We start from the raw sequence: 22,555 nt of genomic DNA, 5'->3' as shown, positions 1-22,555 counted from the left end.
TTAAAAGAATTGCACCAGACATTCCAAAATTCTAAGAGCACTGTCTCTGAACAGTGATATTTGGGACAATTTCTTGACGTTTTTCTACTTTCAAATTTTCCAACAAAATAGTACTCTTTTACAAAGAAAAAATATGTATTGGCAAAAAAATACTGACAAAACAATAATCAGCAAATTTGGTAGCATTCTATTAGTAGGATGCAAATTCAGTAACAATGCAACTATGTACATACGCAGAAAAATGCAATTAGGGAAATGGAAGAATGTTCACATTGAAGTATGTGTGTTTATTTCTATTACATTCTCTAAATTTTATAGGAATAAACATTTTTATTTATATATTCATATAATATTTAAAATAAATATCTTACAAGAGGTTTTAACATAATCAGTATCAGTTTAAATTTGTTTTCCAAACATAACACACTTCATTGTGAGTAAGTTTATCAAAATCAGCAAAATGAAGATTTCAGAAAATGGTTGCTTACCTCTGACTTCACAAGAATCTTATAGGGCTGATTTGCGGTTTGGATTGTAGGATGATTTTCTTGCAAAGAAAAAATATCAATTTCATTATTCTTTATTTGATAAAGTATGTGCTCATACATAGCTGCAGATTCCAATGGTTCAATTCCATAACTGACATTCTTCAACTGCAATAATCCTCTGAATATTTAAACAAATAAAAACAAATGTTAGTAATTAATACACATTTCCACTGACCACTGTAAATCAAAAATAAGGAAAAACATTTTATAGAAACTTTATAGTGGTCTTTACGGTCTAATTTAATCTGAGAATAGTCCCATCTTACCCAAATTAACTTCAATCCAGTCTTACACCTTCTGTCTATGTGGCATTTATGAGTCACTGTGGTTCTAGGTGGTTAATAAATGTGAATATTCTGTATACTAGTGGGCTTTTGGTAAATAAACTTTATCACTCTAGCTAGGATAGAGACAAAAATATATTGAAAAATGATGAGAGGAGGACAAGGAAAAATATGTATATGTGAGAAGAAACACAATCAAAGCCTATATTTCCTTTGCATTCACTCTGCTATTCAAGGGATTTCTAAAAATTAAAGGGTTACACGAGATAGTTCATCATGCACATCTCTGGAATATGCCATTACCTGAGTCCAGAACAGGTGCTAAGTGTCACGACTGATTTTGGAATCTCTGCGGCATATCCTTGATAATAGCAATGGCCCTGAATGGGAATAAATAAAGTCATGTTCCAGAATGATTTGTAAATAAAGTTGTATCCTCACTTCCTAGACACGAAATGTGCAGATTATTATTCACCAGCTATTCCATTCCCTTTTTATCTACCTACAATGTCTTCCTCTTAACACTCTTCTGTCTATGAATCCCCCCAAAAAATCCTTGCTATAATTCTAACTTCTATAATTTTGACAGAAGCTGTTATAATCAAAGGACATATAGTTTCCCAAACAAGAAAAAGCTGAAAGAGTTTGTATCCCCAAAACCAGTATTACATGAAACGTAGGGTCCTACTAAAGGAGAAAAAAATGATAAAAAATAAAACAATAAAATGGCAATAAATACATATCTATCAATAATTTAAGCTAAAAAGCAAAACAAATGAACAAGCAAACAGAAACAAAAGAAAAAACCTTAGTGTAAGCTATAAGATTTAATTAATAGTAATATATCAATATGGGCTCATAAATTATAACCCAAACACCGTACTAATACAAGATGTTAATAACAGAGTACCTAAGAGGTTGGGAGGGTGTAGGGGAACTTTTTTGTACTTTCCACTTCATCGTTCTTAAAGACAAACTCCTGAAAAAAATAAGGTCTGTTAATTTTTTTAAAGATATTATTGAGGAAGCAAAAAGTCAAGCCATGTATTATATGAAATAATATAGAGTACATATATTTTATTGCATTTATTTATTTTTTAATTTAAATTTTGTTTCTCTTTTTTAATTATATTTTCTTGTTTATACTATTACAGTTGTCCCAAATGTTCCCCCTTTGGCCCTCTCCACCCAACCCTCCCACTCTGTCGGGCAATCCCCACACCACTGTCCATGTCCATGGGTCCTGTGTTTATGTTCTTTGGCTACTCTATTTCCCATGCTGTACTTACAGCCCCATGACTCTTTTTTAAGTACCAGTTTGTACTTCTCAATCCCTTGACCTTTATCATCTATCCCCCCAACCGCTTCCCATCTAGCAACCATCAAAATATTCTTTTATCTGATTCTGTTTCTGTTCTGCTTGTTTGTTTATTTATTTTTTAGGTTCAGTCATTGACAGACGTGTATTTATTGCCATTTTATTGTTCATAGTTTTGATCTTCTTCTTATTCTTCTTAAAGAAGGTCTTTTCACATTTCCTGTAATACTGGTTTGGTGATGATGAATCCTTAAGCTTTTTCTTGTTTGGGAAGCTCTTCATCTGTTTGCATACTCTAAATGATTGCTTTGCTGGGCAGAGAGATCTTGGTTGTAGGCCCTTGCTTTTCAGCACTTTGAGTATGTCTTGCCAATACCTTCTGGCCTGCAAAGTTTCTTTTGAGAAATCAACTGACAGTCTTATGGTGGCTCCCTTGTAGGCAGGTAACTGTGTTTCTCTTGCTGCTTTTAAGATTCTCTCTTTGGCCCTGGCTGGTGCAGCTCAGTAGTAGATTGAGTGCCAGCCTGTGAACCAAAGGGTAGATGGTTTAATTCTCAATCAGGGCACATGCCTGGGTTTCAGGCCAGGTCCTCAGTAGGGGGTGTGCAAGAGGACATCACACATTGAAGTTTCTCTCCCTCTCCCTCCCTTCCCCTCTCTCTAAAAATAAATAAAATCTTTTTTAAAACTAGAATAAAAATGGATCTGCTTTTAAAAATTGATTCTCTTTTTGTATTTAACATTTGGTGTTTTAATTATGATGCATCTTGGAGTGGGCGTCTTTGGGTTCACCATGTTTGGGACTCTCTGTGCTTCCTGGACTTCTATGTCTATTTCCTTCACCATGTTAGGGAAGCTCTCTTTCATTATTCTTTCAAAGAGGTTTCCAATTTCTTGCTCTTTCTCTTTTTCCTTCTGGAAACTCCATGGTATGAATGTTGGTATGCTTGAAGTTGTCCCAGAGGCTCTTTATGCTATCCTCATTTTTTGGATTCCTTTTTCTTCTTCTTGTTCCAATTGGTTGTTTTCTGTTTCCTCATGTTCCAACATGGCTGACTGGTTCTTGCCTCCATCCACTCTACTGTTGATTCTCTATAAATTATTCTTTGTTTCCATTAGTGTATCCTTCATTTCTGACCTGTTGTTTCTTATGCTGTTGAGGTCCTCACTAAGTTCCTTGAGCATCCTTATAACCATTGTTTTGAACTCTGCATGTGATAGATTGCTTTTCTCCATTTTGTTTAGTTCTTTTTATGGAGCTTTCTTCTATTCTTTCATTTAGGCCATGTTTCTTTGTCTCCTCATTTTGGAAGCCTCCCTGTGTTTGCTTTTATGGATTAGATAGAGCTACTATGTCTCTCAGTCTTGACAGAGTGGCTCAATATAGTAGGTGTCCTGAAGAGTCTAGTGGTACAGCCTCCCCTATTACCTTAGCTGGGTACTTAAGGTGTGCCCACTGTGTGGGGCTATGTACACCCTCACCTTGTAGTTGAGCCTTGATTGCTATTGCCACGTCCAAGGTCAGCCACCACCAGTGTTATGCCTGGGTCACACAGCATTAGCTACAACGCAATCTACAGATGGCTGCTACTTCTGCTGGGCTGGGAGGTACCCCCAGGGGGCAAAGCTATGAACCAAGGCCAGTTGCTGCTACAGCTGGACCTGGGGCAACATGGAAGTATAGAGCCTGCTGAAGCCAGATGTTGCTTGTTTGACAGAATTTAGAAAAATCTGAAGCATAAGCCAAGACAAGCCATTCATATGGAAAAGCCACTAGAAACAGCTTGGGTAGGCCTGAAAGTTGGATGGGTCAGGGCATAAGGGAATCACCAAGGTGGGGCAAACCATGTGAGCCAGGTTGACAGAATCTCAGAAATGGCACCTGACTACTGGCTATGTGAAGATAGGGCTCAGAAAGGGAACAAGGACCTCTGCCAGCACTTCTGTCTGAGAGAAATCTGACCCACGCTCTCATCCTGATGCCCGACAATTCAGTTTCTCCCTGTTTGTCTCTCATCCCTTTCAGTTTGCTGCCCCAGCACTGGAGCTCAGAAGGAGTGACTCCAAGTAAATCTGTGTGCAGGCCTTTTAAAGGAACTGCCTGGGATTCCAGACATTTCTGTCTTCTACAGCTTCAATCCCAGCTGGGTTTTACAGCCCTAGGCTATGGAGACTTAACTACTTGGCACTGGAACCCTGGGTTGGGGAGTCTGGTGTGGGGCTTGGACCCCAAGCCCTTGAGATATCCTTCCTGATTTTAATCTGCCACACTTGGGTGTGGGACCAGCCCATTCCGCATCTCTGTCCCTTCTACCAGTCTCAATGTGGCTTCTTCTGTAATTCTGTAGCTATAGGACTTCTATTCAGCTCAATCTGATGATCTGAATGATGGCTGTTCTATAGTTTACTTGTAATTTTGATGTGTTTTGTGTGAGGAGGCGAGCCATATTTACTTATGCTACCATCTGGGCTGGAAGGATTCTCATTTGATTTTGATTTGAAAATTTTATTTTTTAATTACATTTTACAATAGTATTATTTTACATTAGTATCAGGTATACAGAATAGTAGTTATATTTGTAATGTGGTTTTTTTGATATTTTCAGTACCCACCTGGCACCATACATAGTTCTTACAATATTACGGACTATACTTTCTATGCTGTATTCTACATTCCTGTGATTATATTGTAACTAGCAATTTCGACTTTTTAATCCTTTCACCTTTTCCATCCAGTCCTCAAAACCCCTTCCTCTGGCAACCATCAGTCTGTTCTGTATCTATGTACATTACATTTTTTTAAAAAGAACTTGTGCCCAATATGTAAAAAGAGCTGCTATAACTCAGTGATAAAAAGATATATTAACCCAATTAAAAGTGACTAAGACTTTTTGATAATAAAAGCTTACTATAAGGCTACAATAACTGAACAGGGTGTTGCTGTAATATAACAAACATATAGACAAATGCAATAGAATTCAAAGTTTAGAAATAAACTTTTACATGTATAGTTAATAAACTTTTTTTAAAAAACTTCCAAGATTATTCAATGGGGAAAGCATAGTCTCTTCAACAAATTGTGCCAGGAAAACAGAGTACCCACATGAAAAAGATAATATTAGATCATTACTTTACAGCATATATAAACATTAAGCCCAAGTGGATCAAACAATCAAATATAAGAGCTGAAATTATAAAGCTCTTACAAGAAATTATAGGGAAAAATCTTCATAAATTTGGATATGGCAATGGGCAATGGTTTCTAGATCTGACACCTAAAGCACAAGCAACAAAGGGAAAAATAGACAAGCTGGAGTTCCTTAAAATTAAAAAAAAAATTTGTATATCAAAGGACATTATCTGGAAAGAGACAACTCATGAAATGGAGGAAATATTTGCAAATCATTTAACTCATAAGGCTCTAGTGTACAACTCAACATCAAAAAGCCAAATAACATAATTAAAATATGCAAAAGACCAAAGTAGACATTTCTCCACAGTATATATACAAATGGCCAAAACACTTGAAAACATGCTAAGCATCAGTCATTAGGGAAATGCAAAGAAATGCCAAAGTGAGTTACCACTTCACATGCACAAGAATGAACAGTTAAAAATACAAAAATAGTAAGCATTAGTGAGGATGTGAAGCAACTGGAACTCCTGTACACTGCTGATGGGAATGTTAAATATTGCAACCAGCTTGGAGAACAGTTTGGAGGTTCCTCGTAAAGTTGAACAGAGAACTACCATATGATTCAGAAATTTCATTTCTAAGCACATATCCAAAAATTAAAAGCAGGTTTTGTAACAAAAATATGCACACAAATCTTTATAGCAATAGTAGTCTACATACATACATACATACATACATATAATATTGACAGAAGCTCTTTTATCTTTCCATTCTCAGCTGCATTTCTGGAATGGATGGTCCATAACTGCTAACTTGATGTAATTAACAGTAATTATACTTCAACTGTGAACATCTCACTTGTTTTTTCTGTTACTCAAAAATATCTTAATTGGTATTTCCTCATGTTTTTCCTCTTTCATAGTTCACCATATTGATCATCCTTAGTTCAAACTCTCATCCCCATGGACTTTCATCACACATCTTCCCAGATTCTCCCCTGATATCCTCTTTCAGTCAATCTTTCCTTCTATTCCCTTAAAAATCTAGTGATTTCTAGAATCAGTCCTGTTCCTTTCTTAGCCCTGTGCCATTGAAACTTCAGTATAATCACACTCTCTCCTATGAATTTGCTCATGCATTTTAATTTCCCAGAGATACATCTCCATCAGTAACCACTTGCATTTTCTCAATACTAGGCTTAACCACAGAAGCGGAACACACTCTGCTCCATACCAAACAACAGCTACAGCTACCTCCACTTGCAGTAGTGGCAAGAGCCATTGTAGCCACAAGCCCTTCACAAACTAGGTTTCTTGAATCCTACACAGCAGCAGGCAGCAATTCAACTGTCCTCGCCTTGCATGCAGTCAGAGGAAATTATCCTCATGAGACATTTTCCAACATCTCTAACACTAAGCAGTGGAAAGTGGCCCAGTGAGGATCTTTCTTAACAAAGAGACACCAGCAGAGATCAAATGAGAAGCACTCTGACATCCAGGGGCTGGAGAGCAGCCACAGAAAGTGCTCTCCATCTCAGGGGTTCTTCATCACCCAACAGCAACACTATACTTAAGATATTATTCCCAGTCAGAGAGCCAAGTTGAATGTGAGACTCACCTTCTATGCATCCTCTCTCAAACAGAAAATTCCTCATCTGCCTGTCATCAAATATCTAAAAACAGGTACCTCATGTACAACATTTTGTTGTGCTTTCTACTTATAGATGGTGAGTAGGACAGATGCTGTGTCAGTTACCATATTTGTAATCTCCCAATGGCAATAAAGAAATAGAATCCACCAATCACCTGTCAAACATTAGTTTCTTCCAAATCATATGTTCTGAGAAAATAAGAATCATACAGACTAAAGCTAAGTTTCTCACATACTTTGAAAAACTTATTGACTCCTGCCTGTGTTTTATTTTATGTTTTTAACAGGAGAAAAGCATATGAACTTTATTGAATTTTTTCATGTACATAAGGGCCTTCACAAGAGAATGAAGACCCCAAGGAGTGACCAGAGCAGCAAGCTTTAATGTCTTTTAGAAAAAGGAACAATAATTATGTGAAGAACTGACAAGACATAGAGGTTTGGACCATGGGTACTAAAAGGTGGAGAAATAACAAGGTTTACTTAAATTCTCCCCCTCCCATCCTTCTCTGGTATAAGCATGTCTCTCTTCCTTCTGGTAAAGAAGGTACCTTCCACATGGGAGATTTATCTCCTGCTTTCAGGAAAGTAGGGTGACCTTCCTGTTTCTGCTGTTCCCTTGCTTTTTAGAATACAGTTCAAATTTCTGTGTTTCACATGTAAACACATTCAGTTTCTGTACCCAGTATGCTTTTGTGTCTTCAGATTCCCAGTCAGTGGTCATTCTACAATTGGCACCTTTACCTCCACCACTCAGATCCTATGATACATCAGTTTATACTGCTCAGTGTGCTTAGGACTTTTTAGCTCCTTCACACATTTTGGTTTTGTTTCCTGTCAAAGTCCTACTAACACATCTAGGTAGTCTAAATGACCTTCTTGGATAAGTGATTCCTGAATTTTGAATTTAAAAAGTAGTTTTTCCGGCTCTGGCCAGGTGGCTCAGTTGGAGCATCATCCCATACACCAAAAGGTTGTAGGTTCAATCCTCAGTCAGGGGTCATACAGGAGGCAACTGATCAATTCTCTCTCTCTCAAATATCAATAAACATCCTCAGGTCAGGATTAAAAGAAAAGTATGTATTCTATTGAAGATGATTTAATTATAATTGCCACATTATTTTTGGATTTGTGATCTGTTTGCCCAATAATTCTGTGCAATACAAAACATTCTTTTTTTCCCATCAATGGTACCTTGACGACATAAAAAATATAATCTACACAAAGAAAAACTTACCTTTACAAATGAAGAATCTGGATACAATGTTCCTGATTTGTTGTATGAATATACCAGGAAACGAGGGTCTAAAAATGACCTGATTCAACCAAGATAATGACACTTCATTGTAATAATTTCATTAATGAAAGTAATTTACAGAATCATGAAATTAAACAAAATTTACTTTCAATTATACAAGCTCAAATGTCCAAGAATTAAATGGGTTCGTCTCTCCATTGTTTAACTTGCTTTCTCAGAGCATATTGTGTAGATAAGAAATAATAATAACCAGTGCAACCAGATACCAGTATGGAAGCTGTAATGACGCCGCCTTAGCTGTAGGAAAAAATAGAGCTTTCAAATCCCCACAACAAAGTTTTCTTCTAGATGTAGCCATCAATAAGTTTAATAGCATAAGTATGCTACTTAATACTTGTTAACAAGTAGCCATTGACTGATAAAGACAACAATATATGTGCTTTTATTGTTACTTTTCATGAAGTGAAGCTGTGGTAAAAACAGCCTTTCTTCTGTTTGTTTGGTTTTTTTGTTTTTTTATAGATTTTTTTTTGTCTTTTTTTTTGTTTTTTCTTTTATTAAGTATACTTTATTGAATATGCTATTACAGTTGTCCCAATTTTTCCCCCTTTATCCCCCCTCTGCCCTTCACCCCTTCAATTTCATTGTCTCGAGGGCACGACCCCTGTTACCCACCCTCCCTAGTCACACAATCTAACCCCCGGGAACTTTTTTTTGTTTCCCCAGATGAAAAATGTCCTGAAGGGAAAATGCCATTGTGGAAGAGGTGAAACACAAAATGGCAGAAGCACTAAAAGGCATCAAAATTGACAAGTTCAAAAACTGATTTGAGGAGTGAAAAAAAGACTCCATAAGTTATTGCATCAAATGGAGAGTACTTTCAGAGTGATTAAAGTTTACATAGTACTGGAAGTCCTAGCCACAGCAATCAGACAAGAAAAAGCAATAAAAGGCATCCAAATTGGAAAGGAGGAAATGAAACTGTCACTGTTTGCAGATGACATGATAGTGTACATGGAAAATCCTATAGACTCCACCAAAAAACCACTTGACCTAATAAATGAATTTGGCAAAACAGCTGGATACAAAGTCAATACTAAGAAATCAAACGTATTCCTGTACACCAACAATGAAACATCAGAAACAGAAATCAGGAAAAAAAATCCCACTTGATACAGCAACAAGAAAAATAAAGTACCTAGGAATAAACCTAACCAAGGAGGTCAAAGACCTGTACGCAGAAAACTACACAACACTGAAGAAAGAAATTAAGGAAGACACAAACAAATGGAAGCATGTACCATGCTCATAGATTGGAAGAATTAACATCATCAAAATGGCCATACTACCCAAAGCAATTTATACATTCAATGCAATCCCTATTAAAGTACCTATGACATATTTCACAGAAATAGAACAAACATTTCAGAAATTTATATGGAAACATAAACGACCCCGAATAGCTGCAGCAATTTTGAGAAAGAAGAACAAAGCAGGAGGGATAACAATACCTGATATCAAACTGTATTACAAGGCCCCTGTAATCAAAACAGCCTGGTACTGGCATAAAAACAGGCACATAGACCAATGGAACAGAACAGAGAGCTCAGAAATAAACCCAAGTCTTTATGGTCAATTAATATTTGACAAAGGAGGCAGGACCATAAAATGGAGCAAAAATAGCCTCTTCAACAAATGGTGTTGGGAGATCTGGACAGCTATGGGCAAAAAAATGAAACTCGATCACCAACTTACACCATACACAAAAATAAATTCAAGATGGGTAAAAGACTTAAATATAAGTTGTAACACCATAAAAGTCCTAGAGGAAAACATTGGCAGGAAAGTCTCAGACATTCCACGCAGCAACATCCTCACAGACACATCCCCTAAAGCAAGGGACATAAAGGAAAGAATAAACAAATGGGACCTCATCAAAATAAAAAGCTTCTGCATGGCTAAAGAAAACAGCACCAAATTACAAAGAGAACCAACAGTATGGGAAAACATATTTGCTAGTGATACCTCAGACAAGGGCCGGATCTCCAAAATATATAAAGAACTCACACGACTCTACTCCAGAAAGACAAACAACCCGATTAAACAATGGGCAAAGGACTTGAACAGACACTTCTCCAAGGAAGACATACAGAGGGCCCAGAGACATCAGAAAAGATGCTTAGCATCACTAGCCATCAGAGAGATGCAAATTAAAACCACAATGAGGTACCATCTCACACCAGTCAGAGTGGCCAAAATAAACAAATCAACAAAGAAATGTTGGAGAGCATGTGGAGAAAAGGGAACCCTAGTACATTGTTGGTGGGAATGCAGACTGGTGAGGCCACTGTGGAAAACAGTATGGAATTTCCTCAGAAAACTAAAAATGGAACTGCCCTTTGACCCATCAATTCCGCTGCTGGGATTACACCCTAAGAACCCTGAAACACCCATCCAAAAGAACCTATGCACCCCAATGTTCATAGAAGCAGAATTTATAATAGCCAAGTACTGGAAGCAACCTAAGTGCCCATCAGCAAATGAATGGATCAAAAAATTATGGTACATTTACACAATGGAATTCTACGCAGCAGAGAGAAAGAAGGAGCTTATGGCTCCTTTGCCATGGCATGGATGGAACTGGAGAGCATTATGCTAAGTGAAATAAGCCAGGCAGTGAGGGACAAATACCATATGATCTCACCTTTAACTGGAACATAATCAACAAAAGAAAAAAGCAAACAAAATATAACCAGAGACATTGAAATTAAGAACATTGTAACAATAGCCAGAGGGGAGTGGGGAGGGGACAGTGGGGAGAGGGGTCTATAGGAGCTACTATAAAGGACACAAGGATAAAATCAAGGGGGAGGGTAGAGGTGGGAGAGGGAGGTGGGACTGGCTGGGGTGGGGTGGAGGGATGGGGAGAAAATGCAGACAATTGTAACTGAATAAAAATAAATTAATTATTTTTTTTAAAAAAGAATCCAAAGAAAATAAGCATGGTACCTTAAACAAAATCTTACAAGTTCAGGAGGTTGGAACATGCAGTGTTGAGTGTCAAAGTGGGTTAAGGGAAGAGGCTATAAAAGCATGAAGGAACCAGACAAGGGGGTCCTGACTCATGTTATTAAAAAGTTTGGACTTTAGCCCTGGCTGGCATAGCTCAGTGGACTGAGCATGGGCCTAGAAATCAAAGAGTTGCTGGCTCTATTCCCAGTCAGAGTACATGCCTGGGTTTCTGGCCACATCCCCATTAGGGGGTGCATGTGAGGCAACCACACACTGATGTTTCCCTCCCTCTGTTTCTCCTTCCCTTCCCCTCTAAAAATAAATAAAATCTTAAAATTAAAAAAAAAGTGATTAAAGGTTAAACATGTACAAATAAATACACAATTTTTTATAAATTCAGGGTTTTTTTGGTACCCACCCCAGGATGGCAAAGAATGAAGGTACAGGGAAAGGTAAAGAATTGAGGTCACTTTTGCGTTCCACCATATTATGATAAATAAATGGTATGATGGAATATACAGTATTGAGTCTTTACATCTATAAACCAATAGTCAAAACATTGTTATTCATCTCTGGGCACATAGATGAATGAAGATAAAAATGTGACAAAACAATATGTGTCAATATCATAACCGAGATGAGCACTGGGGATTGAGAGAAATGAATAGGTCTGGGTACGGGAATAACAGATTTCACTGCATCGGCCATGCACACTTCTTTTAACATAGTGTAGACACAATGCTCACATGTATGTCACTAATTGTTTAAATTATTCTCACAATTATCCATTTTATTTTATATCGTTCAAAAGAAAAAGCCAGTATAGAAACATTGCACTAATACAAACTATGGGCTTTGGATGATAATGATATATCAATTTGGGATAAACAATTATAACAACTATCATTTTGATGGGGGATGTAGATAACAGGGGAGGCTCTGCATATGTGAGGTAGGAAGCACATGGGAAACCTCTGTACATCCAGTTGATTTTGCTGTAAACCTAAAATTGCTCTACAAAATAAAGAATATTAAAATAGTAATAAAGAAACTATATGAATAGGCAAGCCTTATTCAGGTAAATGCAAATAGCCAATAAATGTTTAGAGTAATTTTGGGGGAAATACAAACTGATGTTGAGATGCAATAGAATATTTCAACACATCACGCAGACTTTGGAAATCTAAATTGCAATCATCTTTTCAGAAAGACAGCGGCAATGTCTCTCAAAAACTTCATATACTATAAAATGTGAGTAATGAAGACTGAGTACTTTAGAGGTTTCTGTGACAATTACACTAGTCATTACATGGAAATTGCTTAGAAATATGCCCAGCAAATGGTATGTGTTCAATAAATGTTAGTTACTTTAATTGTTTCATTATTATTTTCAATTTATCATTAGTATTCACACTTCTTGATCCAGAAACCTATTTCTTCATATCAAGGTTACTAAACAAAATCTATACTGTATAAGACTATACATACAAGAATGTGTATTGTAGGACTTAATAGTGACAATCCCTGGAAATAATCTCATTCCCTGCCACTATTATATACTATGCAATGTTATCTATTAAAGAATGAGCTATAATACACATATACAGCAAGAAAAAAGAACCATTAGTTAATATGATCTGTCAATTGCAATACCTTATTTCCATTTTTGTAGAAGCAAAAATTTTCGTAGGTTTTATTTAAGGGAAATATAAAATTTTAATAGAAAATTAGAAAAATAGACACAAAGTTATTAATATTGATTTTTCTAGAGTAAGATAGAAAACAGAATATTTAAGACATTAAAAATACTACCATAGCACAATGAGAAAAAATTATTGTAGAATATCAAGTAATATGCTTAAAATCACATAAATATGTGAAATAAGATGAAGACAAAGCTAAACATGGACAAATAAAATTATCCCTGTAGTTGTTGCAATTGTGGTTACATTAAGGACATACAGAGTAACTTTTATCTAGCATACCTTAATATTTACATCATTAAATTAAAATTTGGCTTAAACATTAGATTTCAAATCTCAAGATGAAGACAGAAATTGCAGTCTGACATGAATCACAAAGAGGATATAACGTGTTAAATACACGTAATACTCATGCTTTTGCTTAGTCTCAATATAGGGTAGTGACTGTACCAATTTAAGAAACTAAAAGCTGTATGGAAAAAATGGCCACTTACTGTTTTTCAAGATGAAGAGTGTATGTTTCTCCACCAATTGTGATAGCATAGGTGACCTACAACAAAGTATTCAGAGACAAAGTAATCATTGGAAATTTTAAATGTTTAAAAGTCAAAAGCCATAATTTTTTCAATGTATTTTTTCATAAACAGATTATATCACACATCTCAAAATTATATGTACATATGGAAGTATATTGCAGTGTTTCTTTAACTGCAGGATGTATGACAGAAAATCAAGCAGTCTAAATCTATTTCAGATTAAGAGCGTTAGTCATTAGCATTTATTAAGTTTCATCATTAATTTAAATTTTAATTTAAAATGATTACATTTATAAATGCTGAATAAACTTGAATTTTATTTCCTTTTTTCTACTTTCCTACTTTGCAGTAATATTAATATACGTATATATATATTGCAATTGTGTAAATATGATGCCTCTTCACTGTCTGTCATGCCACAGAGAAAAGTTTTTAAAATAGAACAGGGATCCCCAACCCGGGGGACAGCAGAAGGTAACTGTCTGTGGCCTGTTAGGAACCTGGCAGCCCAGCAGGAGGGGAGCAGCTAGGGAGCAAATCTTGGGTAGCATTTCCGCCTGAGCTCTGCCTCCTGTCTCCTTTCTCCCCTCCCCTCCCTTCCCCTGCCATGCCCCTGACCCATCCGTGGAAAAACTGTCTTCCACAAAACCAGTCCCTGGTGCCAAAAAAGGTTGGGGACCGCTGAAATAGAGCGTTTCACCCTGACTGGTGTGTCTCAGTTGATTGGGCATCTACCCACAAAGGGAGAGGTCTTTGGTTCAAATCCCAGTCAGGACACCCTGCCTGGGTCGTGGGTTCTGTCCCAGTTTGGGACAGGTCAGACAGGCAACCAACTGATCCTTCTCTCTCTCATTGATGTTCTGTCCCTCTTTTTCACCTCCCTTCCCCACTTTCAAAAAAAATAGGAAATTCTACTAGAAAATAATTAAAAGAGCTCATGAAAAATGTATAGCTGCTCTTAAACACTTTAGAATCACTTGCTCAGATATCAATAATTCATTATCGAGCTCACACAGCGCAGAGGAACAAATGTTCTAAAGGCAATAATTTTGCAGATAGAGCTGTAAAAGGTGGTATTAAAACATGGTAGGCTTCAGGCTTATTGTAGAAACTCCACTTTTAATACAATGAGCAACTTCTGTTCAAATTCAAAAGTATGCTTTTTGAAACAAAATACACAGATGGACTATAAAAGGAACTAGAAGTAATTTGACAAGACTATGGGAATTATCTAACAAAATAATTCCTTTGCTACAGTCCTTATTTGCTTGGTTAGTGTTGTGTCATAAAAATATATATAAATAAATAAAAATAAATAATAATTGCTTGAATAAAAGAAGGATTTAAAAAAGAGAGGAAGGAAGGAAGGAAGGAAGGAAGGAGGGAGGGAAGGAAGGAGAGAAAAGAAGAGATAAAGAAAAGAAAAGAAAAGAAAAGAAAAGAAAAGAAAAGAAAAGAAAAGAAAAGAGAAAAGAAAAGAAAAGAAAAAGAAAAGAAAAGAAAAAGAAAGAAAGAAACCATGAATAATTCGGCCCTTGAAGGCAACTGCTAGGCTGAGGTGGCCCCTGGTGAAAATGAGTTTGACACCCCTGCCCTAGCACATCATAAAAAAATTACAAATGATCACAGATATAAGTATGAAAATTGATATTATGAAGTTTCTGGATGAAAACATAGGAGTATATTCCTATGACCTGGTGTTGGCCAATGATTATTAAATAGAAGATTGAAAGAATAGTGATAAAATAAATAGTTCATTAATTTGACACCATCAAAACTAAAAACTGGTGTTCATCTAAAGCCATTATTAAGAATGTTAATGGGCAAGCCAGACTAAAGAATGATATCTGCAATTCATATCCAATTGGCCTATCAACATTCTACAAGTCACTCATCATCACTATTCACGGGATGCCGAATAAACCAAAATAGAGAAAGGGGAATACAATGAACAAAACTGCCAACAACAAAGATGGAGGATGCCAAATGTTGATGAGGATATGGAACGACTGCAACTCTCATACACTGCTAGAGGAAATAAAAAATATTGTAACCACTTAAGTAAACACTTGACCAGATTTCTATAAGTTTAAATGAGCACTTACTATATAAATCAGCATTCCACCCCTAAAAATATGCACATGAAAGCATATGTCAACAAAACATGTTTTTTCTTTAGAGCAGATTTATTCATAATGGTTACTGGAAACAATGCTCACTACCAGTTTAAAATTTTAATTTTTAGTATACTAGATAGCTTTAAAAATTAGGAACTAAATCACATATGAATCTACATGGATGAATCTCAAAGACAGAATGTTGAAGCAAAGATCCCAGGCACACACAAAAACACTACTGATGATTCCTTTTATGTGAAGTTCAAGGCTACGAAATAGTGAAGTAGGAGATGATGGCCAAAACAGGCACAAGGGAACTTTCTGACCTGGGTGAGGGTACACGGGAGTTTAGAAGTACAAAAAATTTCACATTTGTATATTCTGATATAATCATAAACAGTTTTCTTTCTTTTTAAAAACGTATTGGGTTGACATTGGATTAAAAGACTACACAGGTTTCAAATGTAGCATTTCTATGATACATGATCTTCATGTTGCATTGTGTGCCCACCAGCCAATGCCAAACCATCTTCTCTCACCATGTATTTGCCCCCCTTTGTCCCTTATACCCCTTGTACTTCTCTTCCCTCTGGTTACCACCATACTGTTGATTATGTCTTTGTATACCTGTGACTTTGTCGTAACTACCAATTTGTACTTCTTAATCCCTTCACCTGTTTTACCCAGCCTCCCTCCAGCCTTCCTCATATCTGGCAACCATCAGCATATTCTCTGAATCTGTGAGTCTCTTTGTGTTTTCACTTATTTTGTTTCCTCATTCATTTCTTCATTTGTTTCTTCATTGATTTTGCTCTTTAGACTCCACATGTAAGTGAAATCATGTGGTATTTATCCGTGCAGCATTATTTACAATAGCTGAGATATGAAAGCAATGTAAGTTTCCATTAATAGAGGAATGGAGAAAGATGATGTGGTACTATAGGGATGAGCAAGAGTGGGTTTATAAAGACCTCATGCCAGAAGGTGCTTCAGTATAGGCAGGAGACTGCAAGAATTTGTAAACCATGAAGGCCAGCAATTTCAGCACTTAGAAGATTGTACCTAAGAGCACTGTGTCACTGTTACATCCTTCTGAGTTGATAATAATGAGTTCATAAGAATCAGCCTACTTTTGCCCACCCCTGTGTATACAATGGAATATTACTTGGCCATAAAAGAGAATGAAATCTTACCATTTGTGACCACATGGATGGACCTAGCGGGTACTATGCTAAGAAGAAAACATTTCATAGATTCACTATGAAAATGGATTTGAAATTTCTCCCTTTAGTGCTGTCGGTTTTTATTTTACATGTGCTGAGGGCATTTCATGAAATTCATGCAAATTTAGAATTGTCATATGTTCCTAGTGAACTGAATATTTTAAGAAATAATGCTTGCCCCTCACAATGTTGTGTGTGTTGAGTGTGTTAGAGGGAGCTAAATCCTTCCTGGTTTTTTCTGCTATTACTATGAGGACCCACGTTTTTTTTCATTCATATCTTCCTAGGATATGTGTTACTATCTTAAATACTTTAACTTGTGGATATTTATGTCTTCACATAATGGCTTCTATAACTGCATAAGTACTGGATTTGTTTGGTGCCATAATGTGAGACAGTCAGATGGATCGTGCAGTCTACAAAACCTGCCTCAGTGTCGGACAGCTTTCCGGTTGGCCATTCGCTGTTCCTTCGCGACACTGCTACTGAGTTCCAATCCTTGGAATGCTTTCAGATCACTGAGTATCTTTATAATTTCATAATGAGCATGTATCACATGAGAAATGAAAAGAAAATACTTGCTCTCATTCAGAAGAAAAAATGACTCTTAAACACAGTTACTAGAACACAAAATTTCACAAAGGGATATTCATGAATTAACTTGGGTTATGTAGTCCAGTAAAAATAAAACACTCATTTTTTTAAAAAAGTGATTTCTTAATTACATGTGTTTCTGGAGCATCGCCTTCATTGGTCTTGGTCCCAAGCTTCTGTGGCACTATAACTTGCACATGTGACATTTCAGAGTCTGCAGGAAGGAAAACATGGGTGAGAATTCCTAACACACACACACACACACACACACACACACACACACACTTTCTGTGATTCCTGGAAGAGGCTCCTCTCCATGTTAAAGGACACTTGGGACTCTCTGACCTCTAGCCCACGTAGGTGAAGAAATGCTGGACCTGGACCCCATCCAGGCTCTCTCTGTCCCCACCACCCCAGAAGCAGGGCACTCTCTCCTGCCAGTGCAGCATCAGCTAAGTGCGGGACAATTGTCCCAGGCCCGCTCTAAGTCCTCTGACCCTTGGGCGCTGCTGGACCGTGAAACTAGGCGGGCTGTGACAGCAACCTGGGCGTTCTCCTGCCTGGTCCAGGTTCTGGAGCAAGGAGGGTGAAACTCTGTCCCTGCTAGCCCTCCAGTGTCCCCAACTTACAAGGTCCTGCGGATGTCACCTGGCCCAGACCTGAGAGAATCAAAAAGAAAAAGAGCATTGCGCGGCAGGTGGGCCTCCCCACAGCGAGGACCGTTGGTGGTGTACCTGCCCCTGCTCGAGGGCTGGGGAGCCAGGTGGGGCAGGGCGGGAGCAGTGGGGGTCAAGGCTGCTCACCCCGCCCACTCTATAGGCCCCGCCCACCGCTGCCGCTGCCACACCCCAGAAAACACAGGAGCTTGACTTCTGCCATGCTCTTTATTTCCCTGAAGCCGACATTTAAAAAGCCTTAGGGTCATGGGAGGTTGTAAAGCCACTTTCTCTCTGGAAGCAGGCTCTTGGAAGTGAAGTTCTTGGTGACAGTAAGAGTCCACGTCATATCTTTCTGGTACAAGGGCTGAACTATTCCAGGGAAGGGAAAGGACAATAGAAATTAATGGAATATTTAGTAGCAGGCAATTGTTTCTTTTAGCCATATGTATTGCCAGATTACTATGTAAATCTCAGGTTTAAACGAATACACATATACCCATGAACATAAAGAGATGTTGTAAAAACCTAAATGTAAATCAATTAATTGCACATAAATTTGTTTCTTAGATAAATCTTTGGTTACACAAACTAAATAGAAAGCTCAATATGAAATGATGTATGTATTTGTTTTAATTTTCCAGGATGGAGTTACAATTTAAGCATGAGGGAGAAAAAAATCACAAGTATGAAGTGATCCTGTAAATACAACATTATATTCTCATTAATTATTCTGTGTGGATAATTAGTTTCTATGGCTAAGCAGACTAAATAAAAGATATACACATTTTCCCCTACCAGTGTGGAGTTCACACGTGGACAGGCAATGTAATTAATTTGGAAAGAGCTTTCATTTGATGGCTTAATAAGCAGGTTAGTGACATATAATTTTAATTTTGCAAAGACTTTTTTTATTGTTGTTCAAGTACAGTTGTCTACATTTTTCCCCCACCACTACACCCCAACCCAGCCATCCCCACCTCCCTCCCCTGCTTCCACCACCCTCCCCCCATTGTTTATGTCCATGTGTCCTTTAGAGCTCTTCCTGAAATCCTTTGCCCCCTATCCCCCCATTATCCCCTCCCAAATCCCCTCCATTACTGTCAGACTGTTCTTCATTTCAATGTCTCTGGTTATATTTTGCTTGCTTGTTTGTTGTATTGATTAAGTTCCACTTAAAAGTGAGACCTTATGGTATTTGTCTTTCACCACCTGACTTATTTCACTTAGCATTATATTCTCCATTTCCAACCGTGCTGTGACAAAAGGTAGGAGCTCTTTCTTTCCTCTGCTGTGTAGTATTCCGTCATGTAAATGTACCATTCACTTACCCATTCTCTTACTGATGGGCATTTAGGTTTCTTCCAGCACTTAGCTATTGTAAATTATGCTGCTATGAACATTGGGGTGCATAGGTTCTTTTGATTTGTCTTTTCAAGATTCTTAGTGTATCATCCCAGCAGTAGAATTGCCAAGTCAAAGGCCATTCCAGTTTTAGTCTTCTGAGAAATTCCATACTGTTTTCCACACTGGCTGTACCAGTCTGCATTCCCACCCACAATACACTAGGGTTGCCTTTTCTCCACAAACTCTCCCACTCTTGTTTGTTGATTTGTTTATGATGGCCATTCTCACCAGTGTGAAGTGGTGATCTCATTGTGGTTTTAATTTGCATCTCTCTGATGGCTAGTGATACTGAACATCTTTTCACATATCTCTGGGCCCTCTGTATGTCTTCTGTGGAGAAGTGTCTGTTCAAGTCCTTTACCCATTTTTTAATTGGGTTGTTTGTCTTTCTGGAGTGGAGTCATATGAGTTCTGTATATATTTTGGAGATCAGACCCTTGTCTGAGGTATCATTGGCAAATATGTTTTCCCATAGTGTTGGTTCCCTTTTCATTTTAATGCTGTTTTCTTCAGCCATGCAGAAGCTTTTTATTTTGATGAGGTGCCATTTGTTTATTCTTTCCTTTATGTCCCTTTCTTTAGGGGACGTGTCTGTGAGGATGTTGCTGCTTGGAATGTCTGAGACTTTCCTCCCTGTGTTTTCCTCTAGGATTTTTATGGTGTTACAACTTATATTTAAGTCTTGTATCCACCTTGAATTTATTTTTGTGTATGGTGGAAGTTGGTGATCGAGTTTCTTTTTTTTTGCATGTAGCTGTCCAGCTCTCCCAACACCATTTGTTAAAGAGGCTATTTTTAATCCATTTTCTGCTTCTGCCCCCCCTTGTCAAATATTAATTAACTGTAGAGACTTGGGGTTTTTTCTGGGCTCTCAGTTCTGTTCCATTGGTCTATGTGTCTGTCCTTATGTCTGTACCAGCCTGTTTTGATTATAATGGCCTTGTAATACAGTTTGATATTAGGCATTGTGATCCCTCCTACTTTGATGTTCTTTCTCAAAATTGCTGCAGCTATCCAAGGTTGTTTATGGTTCCATATAAATTTTGAAATGCTTGCTCTATATCTGCAAAATATGTCATGGGTACTTTAATAGGGATTGTGTTAAATCTATAAATTGTTTTGGGTAGTATGGGGACATTATGATGATTGTAATTCTTCCAATCCATGAACATGGCACATGCTTCCATTTCTTGTGTCTTCCTTAATTTCTTTCTTCAGTGTTCTGTAGTTTTCCAAGTACAGGTCTTTTACCTCCTTTGTTAAGTTTATTCCTAGGTATTTTAATTTTCATGTTGCTATATCAGATGGGATTTTTCCCCCAATTTTTGTTTCTGATATTTCATTGTTTATGTGCAAAAATGCTTTGATTTCTGAATGTTGACTTTGTATCCCACTGTTTTGCCAAATGCACTTATTAGCCCAAGCAGTTTTTTTGTGGAGTCTATAGGATTTTCTATGTACACTATCATGTCATCTGCAAACATGACAGTTTTCCTTCCTCCTTTCCAATTTGGATGACATTTATTTCTTTTTCTTGTCTGAATGCAGTGGCTAGGACTTCCAGTAATATGTTGAATAGAAGTGGTGAAAGCAGACATCCTTGTCTTGTTCCTGATCTTAGTGGGAACGCTTTTAGTTTTGCCAATTGAGTCTGATGTTGGTTGTAGGTCTTTCATCTATGGCCTTTATTATGTTGATGAATGCTCCCTCTATTCCCACTTTGCTGAGTGTTTTGATCATAAATTGGTACTGTACCTTATCAAATGCTTTTTCTTCATTCAAAGATTATTCACCTTTAGCATGTATCAGTCTTGCATTCCCATATATGGATGGATATATTTCATTGCATGTATATACCACAGTTTATCTATTCATTCATTGATGGACATTTGGGTTCTTTCCAATCTGTTTCTCTAGAACTTTTAAGTAAATTTATAATTATCTTTAAGTAGTTAAGATGAAATAGAATCCAAATGATGATTACCAACACAATGCTCTTATTTAATTATTTTACATATTTGGTTTACTTCTTTAAAAAATATTTGTTTAAGAAAGATCAGAAAGGAAATCAACAGTGCCCTTTGTCTCAAACAGTTAGGTGCAATCATGAAATCGGAGCAACAGCCTTGTGAAGAGGCTTCATCCTAGAATCTCTACCTGGGTATAGCGCCCATTTACTCTATCAGTGCAAACCATTTTCAGTTTCCCATTGTTCTCACATTGGAAGTTCCTAGAAACAATGAGAGAGCTCAACAGTATTTTAAAGGCACTGCAACATTTTCTTTTTTTTTTTTTCAGTTTGGCAAAGGCACTTTTATAATTGTTTAGATAAAAAGTTAGCTTATTTTTTACATGGAAAGATTACCAACCAAATATCACAGAACAATTGCCTCCTAAATCACATTTCCAAACGGTTTATTGTAATGTAATTTTTTTTATTTATTTTTATTCTGTTAAAATTGTCTGCATTTTCTGCCCATCCCTCCACCCCACCCCAGCCAATCCCACCTCCTTCCCCCACTTTTACCCTCCCCCTTGATTTTCTTCTTGTGTCCTTTATAGTAGCTCCTGTACACCCATCTCCTCACTATAGCCTCCCCACTCCTCTCTGGCTATTGTTACATTGTTCTTAATTTCAATGTCTCTGGTTATATTTTGTTTGCTTTTTTTCTTTTGTTGATTATGTTCCAGTTAAAGGTGAGATCATATGGTATTTGTCTCTCGCTGCCTGACTTATTTCACTTAGCATAATGCTCTCCAATTCCATCTATGCTGTTGCAAAGGGTATAAGCTCCTTCTTTCTCTCTGCTGCATGGGGTGGAGAGATGGGGAGAAAATGCAGACAACTGTAAATGAATAAAAAAAATTTAAAAAACCAAAAAACCCCACTGAATTATACAGTTGAAATCTGTGGAAAAGGCAGATATTAGGGGGTTTTACCATAAAAAGAAAAGAAAACATATAAGTATATGCAGCTATGAGGTGATGGATGTTAATTAGTTTGATTGTGGTGATTACTTCCCAATGTTTTATACCTTAAATATAAACAATTTTTACTTGTCAAATGTACCTAAATAAAGCTGGAAAAGAAACCTCTAACTGTAAAAAAAAAA

At 37.1% G+C, this 22,555-nt stretch overlaps 1 protein-coding gene across 1 annotated transcript in view; it reads right to left on the bottom strand.

Moving 5' to 3' along the window:
* The window catches only part of LOC139440490 (A disintegrin and metallopeptidase domain 3-like), an 88,324-nt gene extending 70,258 nt beyond the window's left edge, over window positions 1-18,066 (bottom strand). The window contains exons 1-6 of the mRNA XM_071220145.1: window positions 18,009-18,066; window positions 17,511-17,593; window positions 13,404-13,459; window positions 8,174-8,252; window positions 1,136-1,212; window positions 489-666 (exon numbers count right to left, since the gene is read on the bottom strand). Coding sequence (XP_071076246.1) covers window positions 489-666; window positions 1,136-1,212; window positions 8,174-8,252; window positions 13,404-13,459; window positions 17,511-17,593; window positions 18,009-18,066 — 531 coding nt within the window. The remainder of the gene's footprint in view (window positions 1-488; window positions 667-1,135; window positions 1,213-8,173; window positions 8,253-13,403; window positions 13,460-17,510; window positions 17,594-18,008) is intronic.
* Between the last annotated feature and the right edge of the window lie 4,489 nt (window positions 18,067-22,555).

Source organism: Desmodus rotundus, chromosome 13, assembly GCF_022682495.2.
Source record: "Desmodus rotundus isolate HL8 chromosome 13, HLdesRot8A.1, whole genome shotgun sequence".
NCBI classification, from domain to species: Eukaryota; Metazoa; Chordata; class Mammalia; order Chiroptera; family Phyllostomidae; genus Desmodus; species Desmodus rotundus.
This window is presented reverse-complemented; position numbering and strand designations above follow the sequence as displayed.